We start from the raw sequence: 19,923 nt of genomic DNA on the forward strand, positions 1-19,923 counted from the left end.
GTGTGTTTTCAAGGTGAAAATCTGACTGCATGTAGAGTTAATGGCTTCAAATTGTCCGAGAAGAGGGGCTCCTGGGTGGCTCAGTGGGTTAAAGCCTCTACCTTCGGCTCAGGTCATGATCTCAGCGTCCTGGGATTGAGCCATCCATCGGCTCAGCGGGGAGCCTTCTTCCCCCACCCCCCTGCCTGCCTCTCTGCCTACTTGTGATCTCTCTCACTGTCAAATAAATAAACAAAATCTTCAAACTATCCAAGAAGAACAAGCTTTGCATAGGAGTGGGAGCTCTTGAGTACAGGGTGATGGGACATTCATTCATTCCTTCCTTCATCAGTAAGTTATTGAACACCTTGTAGCACATAGGTGAACACCACATAGCACATAGGTCTGTGCTAGTCATAAGGCAACTCAGAAAGGAACTGGAAGGCAGGAACTTGCCACACGGAGCCTCCAGCTGCGTGAGAGAGAGAGAGAGAGAGAGAGAGAGAGAGAAATGGAGGCTGAAACCATCATGTATCCGTTACCAAGGAATAGGCCAGGTGGGTGACAGCAAATACGTAACAAGCGCCATTTTCTCCCATTTTAAAAACACTTTCATTTGGGAAGAGGAGAGACTAGGACAAATCTTTGGTGCCTATTTTCTGGTATAAAAGTTAGGATTATTTTTTTTCTAATTTCTAAATTGCCTTATATGCAGATCCTCAGGTTTCCATACCCATTTAATGATTTCCTCTTTTATCGACAATAAATGAAACAAAATCTCAACTGTTTAAAAACACACAGGACTGGGCGCCTGGGTGGCTCAGTGGGTTAAGCCGCTGCCTTCGGCTCAGGTCATGATCTCAGAGTCCTGGGATCGAGTCCCGCATCGGGCTCTCTGCTCAGCAGGGAGCCTGCTTCCTCCTCTCTCTCTCTCTGCCTGCCTCTCTGCCTACTTGTGATCTCTGTCTGTCAAATAAATAAATAAAATCTTTAAAAAAAAAAATAAAAAAAAATAAAAACACACAGGACTTGTGTGGCACTAGGAGAAAGGCACTCGTAATGTTTTGTGTCAGAGCAGTCTCGGAAAGAGATGTGGTATTTTCAGCCTTCATTCAAATTGAAATAAACAGGACAGCCCCTTGCTCTGATTCCTTTACCTTTAAAATGATAGGTTTTTCCCTTCTCAAAGAAACATAACCTGTTTTGATATGGACCGCTGACCACCGTCCTGGTCCAGTTGCCCTCTGACAGCTCCGAGCCCCTCCCTCAGGCTCAGCGGACACCTGCCGGTACCCCCACAGCTGTGTGTGTGCCGTTGGACCCTCAGGACACCCCCCACAGAGGGGGGCTGGGAGGAGATGTTCAGTGAAGGTGCCATGCTAACCAAAATGCCAGCTTAGTAACTAGAGTGGATTTCCAGCAGCAAGACATATTTTATATGGTCTTCTAAGCAATTAGTGGTAGAAATGGTCCATTTTTTTTGTGCATCCTCACAACTGTTGTTCTCTCTTTGCTCCCTATTCTTTCTCTTTCTCATTCCCTGTTTACCTCTTTCTTGCTCTTGCTTCCTCTCTACCCCCATAACATACACAACACACACACACACACACACACACACACACACACATGCTAAACAGCTTTTTAAAGACACACACACAATTTTTTTAGCCTGCTTGGTACATTTCACATTTTCTTATTGAAATTACCCACCAGTGATTTGATCTGGCATAATTTGAGAACCAATGCCAAGTTTCGACCCAAAGTTTCGCATTCTCTAGTAGGTTTCTGAAATGGCACAATGGAATTGGTATCAAGCTCCATTTATTTATTTATTTATTTATTTATAGCTCCATTTAAATATAAATCCTGCCTTGCCTGGAGTGATGGAAAAGTGTCTACCTGTATTATAAAATAATTCCCTTTCTGGGCACTGTTGGCATAACTGGGTGACACATTCAGTACATTTTAATTATGAGACCCTATTCTGGGCACCTGGAGGGCATCCCTCAACACAACAAGGGTCTCTCTGCCTTGTGGAGTTTATACTCTGATGGGGAGAGACTGAACTTCTGCAGTAAAGATAACGTGTGCACAAGTTAATTTGTATGATAGAAGGTGATGAAGTGTTTTGAGAAAAGTGAGTACAACATGCTTGGAGCTCAGGAAGGTTAGGGTAGAGGTGGAGGTGTGTATGTGGTGGGGAGGATAGAATGAGGTGGACTCCATGAGTCATATGGAGAATCTGAGATTTTGACAAAGACTTGTGGGAAGTGAAGAATTCAGCAAGAGCTCTCTGGGGGAGGAGCCCTGCAGAAGGGGAGAACAAAAGAAAGCAGGAGCACACCTAGGGTATTGAGGACAGTAAGACAGATGCGTGGCTGGAGCATGGGGTGGGGTGACATGAAGGCTGACAGGTACCAGGGGCCCAGATCATATGGGGCTCTGCTGGACCTTTGAAGGACTTTGGCTTTTATGTGGAGGAAAATGGTGGGTTCCTGCATAGTTCTGAGTGGAGAAAGAAATGAGCAGGCTTAACATTTAGAAAGAAAACCACTGGGCGCCTGGGTGGCTCAGTGGGTTAAGCCGCTGCCTTCGGCTCAGGTCATGATCTCAGGGTCCTGGGATCAAGTCCCGCATCGGGCTCCCTGCTCAGCAGAGAGCCTGCTTCCCTCTCTCTCTCTGCCTGCCTCTCCATCTACTTGTGATTTCTCTCTGTCAAATAAATAAATAAAATCTTTAAAAAAAAAAAAAAAAAAAAAAAAAAAAAAAAAGAAAGAAAACCACTATGGGTTGAAACAGAATTTGAATGAGCATGGACCTGGGAGAGGGCGCAAGAACAGAAGCAGGATACTTATTAGGAGACTCTGGTGAGGCTGGGTTTTCAGGATCTTTTGGGGTTAAGTTCAACAGGATTTCCAGGTGGATGAGAACTGGGGTGTGTGAGAGAGCAGAACCGAACATGTTCTAGACGTTTCTATCACAAGAGAAGCCTGTTGGTCAAAAGGTTTAAGTCTAGGCCTGGGGGTAAAAGCCAAAAAGAGGACAGTGTTTCAAAAACTTAAGCAGTGGAGAAGAAGGTGACAAGACAGACGGATCCGTCTCGGGGGCTGTCACTTCCCCCTTCACAACTGCATTCCAGAATGCGAATCTTCCGAGCCTGGGCCTGTGCATTAACCTTGCTTCAGGCCTAGAACTCTCTTCTCTCAGGTCTTCACGTAGCTGGCTTATTAGTAGGACATTAGCACTAGAGCTCTTCCGGGCCATGCTCCCTCACCTAGCTGTACTTCCCCAGATCTCGCTGCACCAGTACTCTGTCTTGTCCTCGTTGCGCAGATCACTTTCCCAGAACATTGTATTTTCTTTCCGTTGCCCATCTCCCTCCGCCCCCCAATCCCAAATGCAAACTCCGTGAACTCACAGACTCTCACCCCCTTTTGCTTGCTGCCATATCCCCAGTATCTAGAACATTGTGCATACAGGAGGTCACTCTCTGTTGATTGAAGAAGTCTTGGTATTAAAGTAAATTGACCCATCTGAATTAACCCCCCTTAGGGAACAGCACCAGTCACCGTGTGAAGTTTAGGGAATATTTTCATGTAGCATTTTTGGGCAAAAAATGAAAACGAGGAAAAATAACATAGAGCACGTAGATAAAGAGAAATCACAAGGCACTCAATACAGGATTTATTAGCAAGTGAGTTGAGAAGAGATTCATAAAATAGGAAGAATTTAAAAATTTAGGATCACTGAACTTCAAACAGCCCTGAGAGCATCCATAGGTAGATACCTCTGCAACATCTTATTAAGGTTTCTCCAAACACCTCTAGTAATGTGAAGCCCCGTTATGGTACAAAGCAGTATACTCCAGTCTTGTGATGTTCTAATCATTGGAAAGCTGTCTTTCATATCATGCATAGAAGAATAAGGAGTGTTGCACTAGGCAGAGTAGAGTGAGTATTTGGCCAGGGGAAGGAGTCGGAGAGACTCAGACCTAAAGAAATGTGGGGCCAGGGGATAACCAGTACCAGTTTACTACATGGGAGGAACAGAATGGAAAATATTTCCTATCTCTTTCAGGCTGGCACAGAGGGAGCCCCACAGATAATGGATTGGAGCAAGACCTGATAATCATTTTTTACTTAGGACGATTAAACTTCCATTTAAAAAAAAAAACTTCCATTAAAAAAAAAAAAAAAAGATTTCTGTCCATGAATAGGGCAGGCTGAATTAAATATCCAAGCAAATCTGAAAATGCTGATTCCAACAAGATTTTTTTTTTAATAAGAAAGGCATCAAATTATAGTGAGAAATGTAATCACTTATATTTCTGAAGCTAATATGAATTCTAAGTAGGAAGCTGACCTTTGCTTGCCTGAGGAAAAAAGAGAAACACTTCAAGTCGGAACAGTAATAATTTTTAAAAATAATAATTCTGAAGTAATTTTCATAAGAATGTGCAAAAGCCTGCAGACAGTGGGATTAATTTGGAACTAATCCAAGCAGTGTCCTTAGAAGTTGGGGTTTATCGAAGAGATTGCTTCCAGATTTAAATCACATGGTCATTGGCCTCTGGCTGAGGGGGCTGACTCTGAGAGGGCCATCGAAAAGCTTCCATCTATAAACCCGCAGCCACAAAAGTCTTCCAAGTGATTTTCTTCCTGTTTGCTCTTCCAAATGCTGTAATTTGTCTTAGAATGGACCATTACTAGATATTATTTTCTGCCCTGAAATTTTGGAGACCCGATGGTACTTCATCTAATCAAAACCACTCAGAAGTTTGACAAACCTTAGACAGTAGCAACTACCAACAATAAACCTTTTATGTACAATAATCAGAGTAATTCGTGGGCAATTTCAAGAGTGGATATTCCCTTACAAAGAGAAATGCCGCTTTAGAAAGCAAGGGAAAGTGAGAGGGCTTAACGTTTTGAGCAGAGTATTTTCAAACTAGCCGAGGAAAAAGTCGAGCTACTTTGTGTGATTTAAAGCATTTCAGGTAAGATGAAGGCAAATGAAGTCCCAGATGTTGTCCAAAGAAAATATCAAGTTATTTTAAGTAAAGATCCATCTAGAATGTCTAAAATGAGGGAGAAGGGAGAACTTGGAATTTACCTACGTAAGAAGCTTGATAGATACCATTTATGATTAAAAGACCCAAGACGGCAATCACTGTGATGCCCCAGCAATGAAACAAAGTCTTCTTAATGTATTTAATCCTTAGTGGTAGAGGCCAAATTAGTACCTTCTGGGTTTTATTCTCTCATCTGCCTAATGACTCAGTGGATCAGGGATAAGCTGAACTAGGAAACCTCTGAGGTACATTCCAGTTCTGAAACTGGCACCAGTTCAATGACAGGAACTTAAGAATTCTTGTGACTGTTGACCGTTTCTTGCACTTGTCTTATTGGGAGAGGGGCTGTGGACTTTGACCTGTAGGTTTAAAGAAAAGTAAGATACATGGTGATAAATCGCTTCTGCTTTGAAAATAAGCCCAAGATTTACCCAGAGAACATCTTGACAAGGTCATTGGCTTTTCACATCAATATTGTTTACTTAACTTTGCTTTTCTAGTGGGTCAGTGTCCGCGGTTTCCCATGGTGGAAAGAGAAAATACCTTTTGGGGATGTTAAAAGCAAATCACCATCTGTGTAACTGGGTTTTGATGTTGGTTTTTCCTACCCTGGATTGTGGGAAGCAACTTGGCCTTTCCTTCTCCCTAATATGTCCTCTTTATCCTCCTCCATGTGCCTCCTTTCCCTCTTCCCTGTTTACACCAGGATCATTCTAGGCTTCTGGTCCTTGCACGTCCTGTGGCTACGCTTTCATCTCTCTGGCCTGGCAAACTTCTGTTGATCCATGAAGCTCAAGTTTCTCTTTCCCGAGAACAGCAGCCAATACTGACCTCTTTCTGGGCTCACGTTTCGCATGATTTCGCACTGAATTTCAATTACCGGGTCGTTTCCTTTACTTTCCCTTCTTCTGTCCCCACAGCTGGTTATATACTTCTGAAAGACAGTTCCTTCTGGAACACATTGTAGATCTAGGGAGATCTAGGAGAGCCTAGTGTTCGGCTCTTTCTCTGGAGCCTCATTCTCAGAGCTCTGAAAGCCAAATGACCGTCTGAAATGGAAGTTTTAACAGCTGTCGGCCGCTGGTAGAAGATGGGATGATCAGTTCAAATCACAGGACATTCTAATTCAGGGCTGCATGCGCATGCGTCTGTGGGTATCACTTAATAATAAAAAAGAACACCACGAGCATGGCAGAATGTAGAGAACTGTGGAACCGCTGTGTTGTCACCTGAAACTAATAGAACATTGTACTTCAACTATACCTCAGTTAAGAAAAAAAGAATGCCAGTGTTTGTCAGATACTTTTCTTAGCCTAATGCCTCCCGGCAGTCCTCATACCCTGCGTGTAATGGAAAACCAGCTTATTTGATAGGTGGCACCACTTTGGGAATCCTTTGAATGAGAAAGAAAGGGGAAGAAGCAGCCTGGGGAAGGGGTTGTACCAACATGGCCAAATAGGTTGTAGCATAAAAGGGCTCCTTTTCTTTCTTATAAGGAAACTATTCCAGTGTTTTATCCAGGATTCAACTAAGACTGGGATATACATTGTGATGGATTTCCAAAGTAGGGAGTTTTGAGGTGCTTGGATGGCTCAGTCCCTTAAGCATTTGCCTTCAGGTCACATCGTGACCTTAGGGTCCTGGGATCCAGCCCCAGGGCTCCCTGGGCTCCTGCCCATTGGGCTCCCTGCTCAGCGGGGAGTCTGCTTCGCCCTCTGACCAACCCCCACTGGTGCTCTCTCTCTCTTTCAAATAAATAAGTAAATAAAATCTTTAAGCATAATTAAATAAAAGTATAGAGTTTCTTACACTTTATTCATATTATATCTTATTTTTAAATGGTTATGTATTTTCTATCCCATTATTGGCTACTTACTACTAGTCAGGCTTGGCTAGCCTATGGAACAGTAACAAATAAATCTCACAAGCTTAAAAGTTTAACAAAATGTTTCTTGTTCTTTCCTTTCACAGCAGAAGGACTGAGTGGTTTCTTGGATGGTTTTTTGTATAGGGACTTGAGGACCCAGTGACATCCCAGAAAAATGTTTGCCTACTCCACTCCCATTAAGAAATTGTATAATCAGGTTCTTGATGAATAAAAGAAATATCAGCGGGAAATCTCTTATTTATGCATGTGCATGAGCTATTCTTCCTGTCTCCTGCCCCCCCCCCCACTCCACCCCAATCCCCTGAGGAGTTTTTTTATTGTGATATCGGTTCACTGTTAGGTAAGAATTGCAACAGAGACAACCTGGAACAATAGGGCCTTCTGGAACACAAAACATGGGCGTGTAATCCTAAAGCTGAATTTGTATTCTGAGAAACATGGTCTTGCAGGAACTGGTCTTCTCTTCATCTCAACCCTAGGAAGGGGTCTGGCACAAACCGGTGACGGGGGCAGTGTGTGCTGTGTTGAATGAATGAACTCAAAACCCTCCTTAGCTTTGCCTTTATCTTGTAAAGCTAATCTGTAAAAATTACTTTACCAGTCTAAAAATGTTTCCTATCTTTTTCTGTCCCAGCCTATTTTGCAGTGAATGCTGAGAAACAAAGATGGGGATTTCATCTATTTTAACTTGACATTAAAAATTGGACTTAAGGAATGTTTTCCCAGTTCAAAAATTTACCTTCTTTTTTTGAACTGACATGCTAGGTATTCCTTAATATAGGTAGACACTTAATGAAACCATCGAATATGTAAACTGAAAAAGCTTTAAAAAGAGAAGTAGATTAAAATTACTGAAGATAGTTACTGAATTAAGATCCGTTCAGTGGCATTTTCAAATGTCACCCAAAGCACTCTGTGTAGAGTCATTTGAGCTGCTCATAGTATCAAGGCTTTGGGGATAGTGCAGTTTAGGGAAAATAAAAATGAGGTATAAATGATGAGTACACAAGAAAAGAATTATACTTGTTCATGGTGTCAGTAGAACATTGCTGAGCAACTTTTCACTTGGATGGCCCTTATCAAGTGGTCGTTTCTCTAGAGTAGAGAGTGGGGCTTGCAAAACTGTAAATCAGGCAATTTACATTCATATTTTAATGATCTGCAAATCACTTATTCATTTGCTAGAGCAAAGCAGATTCCTGAAATCAATATATATGTTATTCATTTATGCCCCCCTCATTTTTTTTGCCCTTTAGAAGAGTCCATAAAGCAAACTCTTCACATTTCATGAGCTAAAAAAACGAAAGCGTATTTCTGGGCAGTGCCTCCAGTTTCCTTTACCTTGTCTTTCTTGTATGAGGGATGCTCAAACCTTAAGTCTGGCCCACTGGTGTGAGATCGATGCATGGTTATATTGATGTCAGTGATAGGGACTTTCTGCAAACATTTGTGAAAACCGGGCGTGCTATAAACCCATGGGGGATGAACTTAATTGTTACATTTGCAAATTAAGGACTGAAGTTTCTTACGTATTTTAAGAAAATAAAATACTATCTGCTTTGAAGGTCACAAAAATGGAATTGAGTTCATATAACCAATTTCCATATAAAAATTAGAGTTTTCAGGACGAATTTCAGATCAAGGTATTAATTTGCATCAATATCCATTCTAACTTCAGATTGTGAGGGGCTCCAAATATTTACCATCGAAATGCACTCTATCTTGGTCTGTCTTGCTGTTTTATGTTTCTGAAGCTGAAGAACATGCACTGAGGTTTAATATTAAGGATGCTGCTCTAAGATTAACTATGGAAATACACTGGAGGAATTCTATTGTCATGTACATTTTACTATACCTGAATTATGTGTCTTGAGCATTCATTCTTGAGTAATGAATCAATGGCAACTCTGTTGCTCTAATGAAGAGTTCCTGTCAGATTGTTCCTCAACCTGCAACTCCTCTTTCCTTCACCTGTGAATCCTTTCCTGATGTAAAGCTATCAACTTTAGAGTTCATAGACTCTAAGCCTAATGCTGATTGCCACCAGTCAGCACACACTTGAGCTCCTGAAGAAATGAAAACAAGAATGAGTTTTAAAGTCAGCTGCTGGCTTACCTAAAGATTTGGGAAAAGCTTGGGTCTGTGTCACATTCAGTCAAAATCAGAGTCAAAATTTAGCCTCTCCTCCACTTAGCCCTTTGGTGGCGGTTCTCTGGATTATGACCATGGTATCGGGAGATTGGGGAGAAGAATGAATGTTGCCTTTAAGACTAGAAGTATTTATTGGGAAAATGAAGGGACCTGGATATTGGAAATATCTTAATTTTTTTATTTTTAATATGACTTTGTAATTTACTTTGGTTATAATTAACAAACAAAAAGTCTTATGTGGGGGACAGTGCCTTGAAAGCTCAAAATGCCCAAAATAAGTAGAAAAGGGAGTAAGTGTCTTCGAGATGTTTGACATTCTGAGGACTGCATGAGGGCTGCATGGTGGAGGAAAGCCTACAGCCTAACCCCCCATAAATTCCTTTAATTGTTCTTAACATGGTACAGTTGTTCAAAGTGCTTGTGGTTTCAATGGCTTTTGTTACTGGTTTTCTGGGGAGAAAGCCCTTTTTTTTTTAAATAACAGACTACATTGTCACTACCTGATTTGAATAAATTGAACCAGAAATATCCTGACAGTGCACTAAACAAGACCTGTGTGTATAATGTGAGTTCTTTCTTTTTAATTTTAGAATCAACCTTGTCCTATGTTAGGCAGCTGGAGGCAAGAGTAAGACAGCTGGAGGAAGAAAATCGCATGCTGCCCCAGGTGGGTGACTTCCAGAAGCTCATAGCTAGTCAGTGTCATTTGAGTTGTTAGCATTTTATCTGGAATTTAAAATCTCAATTACATTTTCTCCTTTAAATGATAGAAATCATTTTGTAAATAGTCATTCATCAATGTAGAGTGTGATCGCTTTCCATAATGACCATCATGTTATCTGGATTCTTAAGTGTGCAACCAAAGGATGCAGATGTCTGAAACTAAGAATGCAAAGTAATTTTGAAAGGAAGGGAACAAGAGAAAGAGAAAATGAAAAGAAGTAATAAATACTTTGCTAGTACTACTCATATACATCATGCATGTAGTTGGAGAATATAGGGAAGGGCCTCTTATTTAAATGAAAATTTTGCTAACTTATGAACTAGGGAAAGCTGTAGGTAGTTTGAAGATTTCATATGTTAATTAAATTAGTACTTGCTAAAATTCTTTGTGAATTAATTGAACTCTTTCAGTGCAACAAAGCAATGACAGTAATTGACAGTTTTACTTTGGGGCTTAATTTCTTTTCCCTGGTGAATATAAAGTGGCACTTTTTTCTGGGATTTAATGCCTCACCATGTATTTTACTTATAATATTATCTCTATGGGCTGAAATATCTTGGTGAGAATGATGTTGGGCGAGGTGGTGGTTCTCGGGGAATGTTTTGTTGAGGAGTTGAACAAATTACCCGATTTCTAGGTTGGTTTCCTTTACAGACACGGGGGCAGTAAAGTATTTTAATATTTTATGAAAGGAGTTTCCTAAGCATTAATCACTAGTGTTCTTTATACATTCTGTTGATGATTTCTATTTCCTAAGTGACTAATGGAAAAAACGAAGCAAAGAGTAGTTCAATGAAAGACAGAGACTGGTTATAATTCCGGAGAAGACACATAAACATGAACACTTTGCAAAGATATTTTAGATCTTTTTAAATCTTGTTTTGTTTTCCAGCTACTTTTGCTCATTAATGACGATTTGATCTGTCAGGTACTGCCTCCAAGAATGCCTTTCTCTTTCTTTCATTGGCCAGCCATCTGGCTAAAAATCATGAGATTAAATGAAATCAATCTACATCTCTCTCTGTCAAACTATGCATATGTCAATACTCGTGTTGACAGAAGGGATTATTTGCATCATAAAATAAGATACTGCTGGTAGAGTTTTCTCTTTGCTCTTCTATACTTTCCATTTTTAAAATTTTCTTTGCCATTTGTCCTTTATATGAGATTCACAGTATGACTGTGCCAGGACCCTTGACTGAAAACATCTAACTTCTTTCCGTTCCAAGAAACCTAAAAATATAATCAGGTTATTGTGAATATCCTATATGGTTGTACCATCTCTGGGGCAACTGAGAATGTAAATGAAAAGATGAAAAAAAAAAAAAGAGAGAGAGAGATCTGTTTCTCTGTGTGGGAATAGAGGCTCATGTCAAACATTGAAATGCTAGCATGTGCGCTATGCTATTTAAAAAGAGGCACAACAAATATGAAAATGATTACAGGATTGATTTTTAAAAATCTGTAAAAGTGTTAGAAGTCTTGAAGCGCAATCAGAAGAGTCTTCAACTGTACTTGATATATCAAGAGTGTGCGTATTTAAATACATAGTACTTGCACAGTCGAGAAGTAGAAGAGATTAAACAACTTTTCAGGCTGAAGTCTAAAAACATATGTTTTTAAATGCATTGCTATTTTCTATCAAAGAGGTTTTCTTTCTCCCCAAGATAAGGCTAGAAAGGATCATGTTTTCTGACTCTTAAGTTGTTATTGATGTGGGATGCACCATTATCCTAAGTACCACTAAGAATGGAAAAAGATGTTATCAATTACACCATATCAGATTCTTGCTGGTTTCAGAGATGTTAAAATGGAAAAACAATGCTTTAGAATTAAACAGTTTTTTGCATGTCCAGAGTACTTTAATGAAAAGAAAATCCACTGTTTGAAACACACTGTTGGACATATATGCAAAAAATACGATAGATCTGAGTTCAAAAACTGGTATTTTGTTAAGTTTCTGTATCTGAGAGTGTTGCCTTCATTTATAGCTAAGATAGATATGATAGGACCACCAGTTGCAAATACTTGTATAAATACAAGTGAAATGAGCAGACAGTAGATGAGATCTGAGGATGTTAAACAGTAAGTCTCAGAGCAGTGAGAATCCTGTGAAGGGAATACTCATGGAAGGCTGAGATTTGGATCGGATAACACAAAGGTGTAAGCGACTTATTCTTGGATGTTACTGGTGCTATTACAAATAATTACATGCTTTCCCTGCTGAAACTATTTCTGACTGCACGATGTTAGCTGACTTGCAAGGTCAATTCAATGTGACTAGTTGATATCCCTGCATAAATTAGTCTCAATATCTGAACACTTGATTTTCCCATTGTAGGAACTTGCTCTCTGTGCCTTGATAAGAAGGTATTCTGTTTTATTCCCAAGTTTAAAAATATATCTTCTTGATTTAGGATAAACAGGGAAAAGAATATAGTTGGTACTGGAGTTCCAAGTATATTGGATATCTCTTGTGGCTGTGGCCAGGTTCTTTGCTGATAGTTTAGCATGTAGACTAATTATGTAAAACATTTTCCTGGAGGAAGAAATCTCCTTAATGCTTATTTTTATTCATTATGTAAAATTAGGTATAATGAACTGAGAGTCACAACTTTGGCCCAGCAGTACATATTTAAAAGTAAACAAGATGAGTGTAATAAGTGCTGTGGATTTCTCTCTGGTTAGATGCAAAGACTTCAATTTCTTAATTTATAAATGATAAGGTTCCTCCTAGCCTTTTGGAGGCCTAAGTAGAAATAAAGCGTGGGTCCAGTTTTACATCCATCAGAAATTACCAAGTCCCAGAATGAAGGGTTTTTTAAATTCATAAACAGCTAGAAAAAAGGCGGTGAAGATTGAGTTGGTTCTATCCACTGGTGAAGAGGAGCCTACAGGAGGCAGGCATGGTTGGAGTTCCAGCATGGGGCCCATGTGAGCATGTAGCTCTCTGCTCTGCCGTGATTTCTACAGTATCTCACAAGAATCACTGAGCAGTACTTTAAGGCCAGTTTGTGAACACAGTATTTCAAAAGAGTCCTAAAGTAATAACAGCAAATGCAGTATTATTTGCTATTTTATTACTTGAAAATAAAATGTCTTTATATATTTGATAAGAAGACATGAGATCTACCCTCTTATCAGATTTTCGAGTGAGTAACAGTTATTATTTATAGGTGTGAAGTATATTAAATCTCTAGAACTTAATTTATTTTGCATATCTGAAATTTTGTGCACGGTGATTAGCAACACCCCACCTTCTCTTCCCCTCGGCCTCTGACAATCACCATTCAGTCTTTGCTTCTATGAGTTTGAGTATTTTAGATACCTTATGTAAGTCGAATCATGTGATACTTGTCCTTTTGTGATTGGCTTATTTCATTTGTCATATACCAAGTGATCATTACCAGATGATCCATCAATCTTACTTCTGGATATTTACCCAAAAGAATTAAAACCAGGGTCTCAAAGAAATATTAGCAATCTTGTGTTCAATGCAGCACTGTTCACTTTGGCGAAAATGGGGAAGCAAACTAAACTTCCATCAAGAGATGAATGGATAAATAAAATGTGGCATATACATATAATGATATATTATTCAGTCCTTTAAAAAGAAGGAAATCTTGGAATATGTGACATCAGCGAATCTCAAAAATTCTTTTTAGAAAGTTGGTACATTGGATGATTAAAGATCACCTGAATTTAGGATATCCTTCCTTGGACACATAATCTAAGGTGGATATTTTTTTACTGATTACATAGAAAAAAATTTCATGGGATTGCAGTGAACCTCTCATAATACACACAGTGTTAAAACTGCTCAAACTGGTCTATCAGCTCCACTGTGTACATATTTAATATGATAGGAATGCTAAATGAAGATTTTATGTGAATTAGATAAATGTAGCCACTGTATATGAAGTTTTTAAAATTTTTAAATCTAATGAGGTGGAGTCACCCGCAATGATGTAAGTAGATATTTATAGATAAAAGACCCAATATGGTAGAAAGCAAGTGCATGGAATTTTATATCAAATTTAAAAGTGATACACCTATTTTGTGTATAGACATTTATACATAAACACAAACTTTCTGTGGATAGAGAATCCTCAATTTTCAAAGCTGGATAGAATCTCACATATCACATTGGACCACCTCATTTTTAAAAAGATTTGTATTAACATATAATGTATTATTTGCCCCAGGCTACAGGTCTGTGAATCGTCAGGATTATACATTTCACAGCACTTACCATAGCACATACCCTCCCCAGTGTCCTTTGTCCAGCCACTCTATCTCTACTCTCCCAACCCCCCAGCAACCCTCAGTTTGTTTGTGAGATTAAGAGTCTCTTCGGGTTTGTCTCCCTCCTGATCTCATCTTGTTTCATTTTTCCCTTCCCTACCCACCCGCCCTGTCTCTCAAATTCCTCATATCAGGGAGATCATATGATAATTGTCTTTCTCTGATTGAATTATTTCACTCAGCATAATACCCTTTAGGTCCACCCACATCGTTGCAAATGGCAAGATTTCATTTCTTTTGATGGCTGCATAGTATTCCATTGTGTGTGTGTGTGTGTGTGTGTGTGTGTGTGTGTGTGTGTGTGTGTACCACCTCTTCTTTATCCTTTCATCTGTTGATGGACAGCTAGGTTCTTTCTATATATTGGCTGCTGTGGTCATTGCTGCTGTAAACATTCAGGTGCATGTGCCCCTTTGGATCACTACATTTGTATCTTTAGAGTAAATACCCAGTAGTGCGATTGCTGGGTCATAGGCTAGCTCTATTTTCAACTCTTTGAGGATCCTCCACGCTGTTTTCCAGAGTGGCTGCCCCAGCTTGCATTCCCACCAGCCATGTAGGAGGGTTCCCCTTTCTCTGCATCCTCGCCAATATCTATCATTTCCTGACTTGTTAATTTTAGCCATTCTGACTGGTGTGAGGTGGTATCTCTTGATTTGCATTTCAATGATGCCAAGTGATGTGGAGCACTTTTTCATGTGTCTGTTGGCCATCTGGATGTCTTCTTTGCAGAAATGTCTGTTCATGTCTTCTGCCCATTTCTTGAGACAACCCCATTTTTTTAAGTAAAGGCCATGATTTTTTTTAAGTAAAGGCCAAGATTCACAGAATGTTAAGAGTATAGTCCTAGTCAGACAGCTAATGAAGGACAGACTCAAGCTAAGATGTGGGCCTATTCAGTGTTCTTCTAGAAAATGCATAGCTCCTCTTTAATCATTTCATACTATTTATGTCATTCAGTATAGGTAAGCTGCTAAATCTGTTTTTATCCTATGGTCAAATTCTTTTTTTAAACACTTATTTTAACATTGCCTTTGTTTAGCCCGCTAAGATTTATCAGACATTCTATTCCTTGGTTTAAAGTAAATGTTCTATTTTTTTTTTTTAAGCCATGGATGGTATCCATCATAAATTTTAAAAATTGCATTTTATAGAGCCTTCTCCTCCCTGACACATTTCCAAAATACTTCAGAATCCTAGTTTAGTACAAACACACACACCCTTATCTGCATGAGACATTCATACTGAACAGAATGTGGTCCGAGAAGCCTTTTTGTTCAGAGTGAATTGGAGGTGGGTGGTGGTGAGGGAAACAAATAGTTATAGTAGTAGTTTTTAAGTACCCATGAAATTTGTTACTTTAGCCCAAATTTAAAAATCTTGCTTGGAACACTCAACTCATCCCATGATCATTTTCTTGATGGTCACAAGGATTTTTAATCCAGACCTGTCTACAATGTTTATGTGCTATATCTGTGAAGAAGTCTACTCAGCCAAAAAATATCTTAAAGTAGATGTTAGAGCACACCTCGCTGAAGAGTTTATTATAAATAATACCGTGTTTTGAAGAAATCAGTCACTAGTCCAACTTCACCATGAGGTAAAAGCCAATTTTTAAAAATTCTTCTCACCTATTTTGTGTTGAGTTTGGGTTTTGCATCAAGAAGAGACCAGAAATAAGCAGTTTGCTCTGATTCCAAAGTCAATTAAGTACATTTGTTAAAAGTCCTACTGGGAAATCTGTTCCCTCTCTTCAAATGCTTCGGCACCAGCATCTGCCTGGAAAGCACTCTGTGTCCTTTGTGCCCCAGAGTCCCTCTCCAAAGCAAACCACCCACCTCTTGAGATTAACTTTTTAGAGATTCATTAGAATCCGTAAAGGTACCCAGATCTGTCTTGTGTCATGTGGCTGCCCATGTGCTGTGGGTTCAGCAAATGTGTTTGAAAGGCATGGCAACTCGATCGCCACTGTGTGGGCTCCTTTCAGCAAGTGTTTCTATTTCTGTTGTGCTAGCACACACAGAAGAGTCTAAATTTAGGAATGGAAATGAAAAAATCTTCCCCTTGTGTAATTTGGTTACAGTGTGGCCTCACAATGCAGTGCATTGGGAAGGAGGCAGGGTCGTTTCCAGAGCCGTTTCTGAACAAAGGAAAGGAACCTGTCACCATTGCCAGGAACGCTGAGGAGGGTACACGGGCTCTAAGGAAATTGAGCTTGTCACTTCCATGGCAACACACCCCAGGTCCAGCCTCACGTCTCTGAAAAGCTCCCTCACGTGTGTGTACCTATGCAGATGGCCATTGTCCCAGACAGAAATGAGAGGATTCCTTCTGACACCGAGATTTCCCTCATGTGCTTCTCCTGTCTTTGCCGTGGAGATACTTATTTTGTTGCCCTTCCTCTTTTTTTATTTTCTGACGTTGTTTCTCAAGTCATTTTTGTCTTACAGGACCTTAAATATCTGGCTTTTCTAGTGTTTGGAATTGCTGTGAAAAAAAAAATCAGTCATTATTGCACAAAAAACAGGCACAGAGTAATGCTTTACAGGATGCTTAAAGCAAGTGATGCCATTCTTCGATTATTACTTGCTTGAAAATTCTGGTACTCCTGAGGGGAAATTGAGGCAAAATATTTTTTTCATGGATAGCAACTCTATGTGGCACAAGTAGAATCTAGATGCTACTGATAGAAAAAATTAGTTAAATCCATTAAGGGCTGGTTGCTGCTAGAGTCGCATTTGGGGAAAAAAAAGAATTGTCTCCTCCAAAGAAATAATACTTGTGGGTTGTCATTTTCTCCAAATCACCATGATTTATATAATTAAAAGAAAGAAAAAAATTTTATGTATAGTTCAATAGTTTTCAGAGGACAGATGGGAGCTGCCCAAGTGGTGTGGGTGTATTGGAATAAAAGAGACAAATAGATCTGGAGAGTAAATTTATGGGGGGAAAAGTCATGTTGGAGAACCTGAATAAAGGGAAACTGGATTAAGGAAAAAGCTAAATGTATGAGCAAAAATACAGAAGAGAGTGAAATTCATAGGAAAAACATCAAAATCAACATGGAGGCTTTCAGAGTGAGGGGATTTACAACATTCTTCTGTGTCTCCCCACCCCCATGCTCAAGGGTTCTTGTTTGAGGATCTCAGATATGTGATGTGAAGTCTTTATTCTAAAAAGAGAAAATAGATGAACTAGAAATGCAATAGAAATTCAGCTATGCCACTTACTAAACTTATTAAGAGAATTATTGAATGTAAAAAACACTCAATTATTAGGGACTGTGGTATCCATTCTTATTTAACAGGACTTCTTTTTATATCTATACTGGCATGATAATTCTATCACTAGGGCATATTAAATTTTTTATTTGGAGTAGCCATAAAAATAGCATTTTGGGGGCGCCTGGGTGGCTCAGTGGGTTAAGCCGCTGCCTTCGGCTCAGGTCATGATCTCAGGGTCCTGGGATCGAGTCCCGCATCGGGTTCTCTGCTCCGCGGGGAGCCTGCTTCCTCCTCTCTCTCTCTCTGCCTGCCTCTCTGCCTACTTGTGATCTCTCTGTGTCAAATGAATAAATAAAATCTTTAAAAAAAAAAATAGCATTTTGGTTACCTGTCCTTGACAGAATTTGTCACCAAAAAAAAAAAAAAAGGACTTGGTCAGCAAAAATTTTTATTGTGTATCATCATCAACTAGGATCATAGATATTTGAATGAGAAGCAATGTGGAGGATATTCAGGGAAAACTTGAGAGGGAACTGTAAGAGAAATTAATGTTTTCTTGGAGAAATGACTTTCTACTCTTTTGAATTTTTTGTATCCAAAGTAAAGTGAAAAGTCAAAAAGGATGAAACAGTCTTTCCTTTTATAATTGCATAAAGAAACCGTCACCTAGAAAGTGATAGAAAAGATTGTATAGTGTTTTATATGGAATCAGTTAAATGTAAATACTATTGAGATATGGAGATATATATATATATTTAAAAAACAGTAAACTGTGAAAACTTGGGTCTAATAAAAGCTTGTATAGATGGGAAGATTGAGCCCATTTGAGCTGCCTCCCTTTGCTTTCCATTTCCCCCTGGAGGTTACCACTTCTCTTTTGTGAAAAAGGCACCCACCCAATCCACCCTGTCCTCCCTCTCCAATTCAGACCTTTCCTGCAAAGGCATTTCTCATTCAAAAGTCTCTACTTCCAGTTGTTTGGGTTTTTTGTTTGTTTTGTTGTTGTGTGGTTTTTTGCTGTAGCGTGAAGAAAGTGATCAATCATGCTTCCAACACATTAAAAATTAAAGTTGTTGCCTCTTAATATCTTGTAAATATAAAGTAGACAAATATAATACAGGCAGTATCTGTATTGCCTAAACATAATATAATCACTGTAATAGAGACAAATAATGGAGTTCTTTGGCAGAATAAGACAGTTTAAGTAAACAAATTTCTAAATGATTTGGGATTTTCCTAAATTATATTTAAGTTAGCATTGTGTGAAAAATAAAACATAACTGAGTTAATTTTAGGAAGTTGAGACATGGTGACTTTGGACTCTTAGTTACCAACCAATTAAAGGAGTCCCTGTGAAGATGCTAGAACAAACAAAGAATAGGAATTACAAGAGCTAGAATTTAGCCTAATAAGCTGTTGGACCAAGATGAAGTGTCTTAAACTTTGTGAACCTGATACCCTTTGAGTAACAAAGAAGATAGTTGTAACTGGTATGGAAGGTTCTGGTCAGCTGTACAAATCCATGACTCTATATCCAGAGAAAGTCTATGTATGTGTATAATGTATATACAAAATAGACGTGTCCTTTTTATTTTGATATTTTTTAAAACTACAACTTTATGCCATACTGGGTCTCTTATTTACAGGGACATATTTATGTCATCGTGGGTTATTCTACCTCATTGGGTTCTAAAGTTAATCAGATTTCATCAGATAGCTGTTTAAGGAACAGTCAAGGCTGTTGATCTTTCAGCTCATGTCACATTAATATACGTAGAGAGGGGCTCACATACCAGTCCAAGTAGTGCTAGCTTGTGTATTTTGAGAGATAATGTGCATTAAGTTCCCTTAATGTTCATTTTTATTCTTTATATAAGCCCTCCATAATGAATGTAAAGGGACTAGTTTTCCCTAAGAGTGTACGTATTTAAATATAAACAAGATTGAGTATATAAATGCCTATGTATTCCTCTCTGGTCAAGAACAAAGGTGTCTTTGTCTTCATTTGGTAAGGTTCATCCCTTCTTAGCCCTGAATATTCTGAGCTCAAGGATTAAAGAAAGAAAGAAAGAAAGAAAAAAAAAGGTTGTGTCCAACTCCTAGAGTGAAGGGGTCTTTAGTCAAGCACAGCTAGAGATGAGCAGTAGATTGAGACGGTGCTACCAGTGGGAAAGAGGAGCTCAGAGGAGGTCCAGCTAGAGCAAGAGTCATCAGCAGAGAGCACAGCACTCTTCCTCTGTGGAGCTCCCTGGGATGCTGTGAGAATTGCGGAGACAGACTTTAAATCCAGCGTGTGAACATAAAGTTTCAAAGAGAGCCCGAAAGTATGAGTCCTCTTATCAGGTATTATTTACCTATTAGCTGTCGTTACATGAGAAGGAGCTACCTTTAAGAAGTTGGCACAAATGATAATGAAAGATCACCTGAACTTAGAATATTCTTTCCTGAGCACATAAACTAATGTAAACATTTTTTTGAAAATCACATTTCAAAAATATTTTAAAGGATTCCATAGGATAAGTGGAGACCTGACATTTCAGAGAGAATTTTTTAAAATGACGACGAAAGAGTATACCAATAT

General features: G+C 39.1%; 1 protein-coding gene across 13 annotated transcripts in view; it reads left to right on the forward strand.

The window, feature by feature from the left end:
* Positions 1–19,923, forward strand: part of CCDC85A (coiled-coil domain containing 85A) — a 200,258-nt gene that overhangs the window by 150,989 nt on the left and 29,346 nt on the right. For 10 of the 13 annotated variants that reach the window (XR_004287767.1, XR_004287764.1, XR_004287765.1 and 7 more), the window contains exon 3: positions 9,680–9,756. The exons of the other annotated variants lie outside the window; for them this stretch is intronic. Coding sequence is in view for 6 of the 10 variants with exons in the window: in XM_032352184.1 (XP_032208075.1) it covers positions 9,680–9,756 (77 nt within the window). In the remaining 4 variants the exon portion in view is untranslated. The remainder of the gene's footprint in view (positions 1–9,679; positions 9,757–19,923) is intronic. 13 annotated transcript variants of the gene reach the window in all.

Source organism: Mustela erminea, chromosome 7 (assembly GCF_009829155.1).
Source record: "Mustela erminea isolate mMusErm1 chromosome 7, mMusErm1.Pri, whole genome shotgun sequence".
Taxonomy (NCBI): domain Eukaryota; kingdom Metazoa; phylum Chordata; class Mammalia; order Carnivora; family Mustelidae; genus Mustela; species Mustela erminea.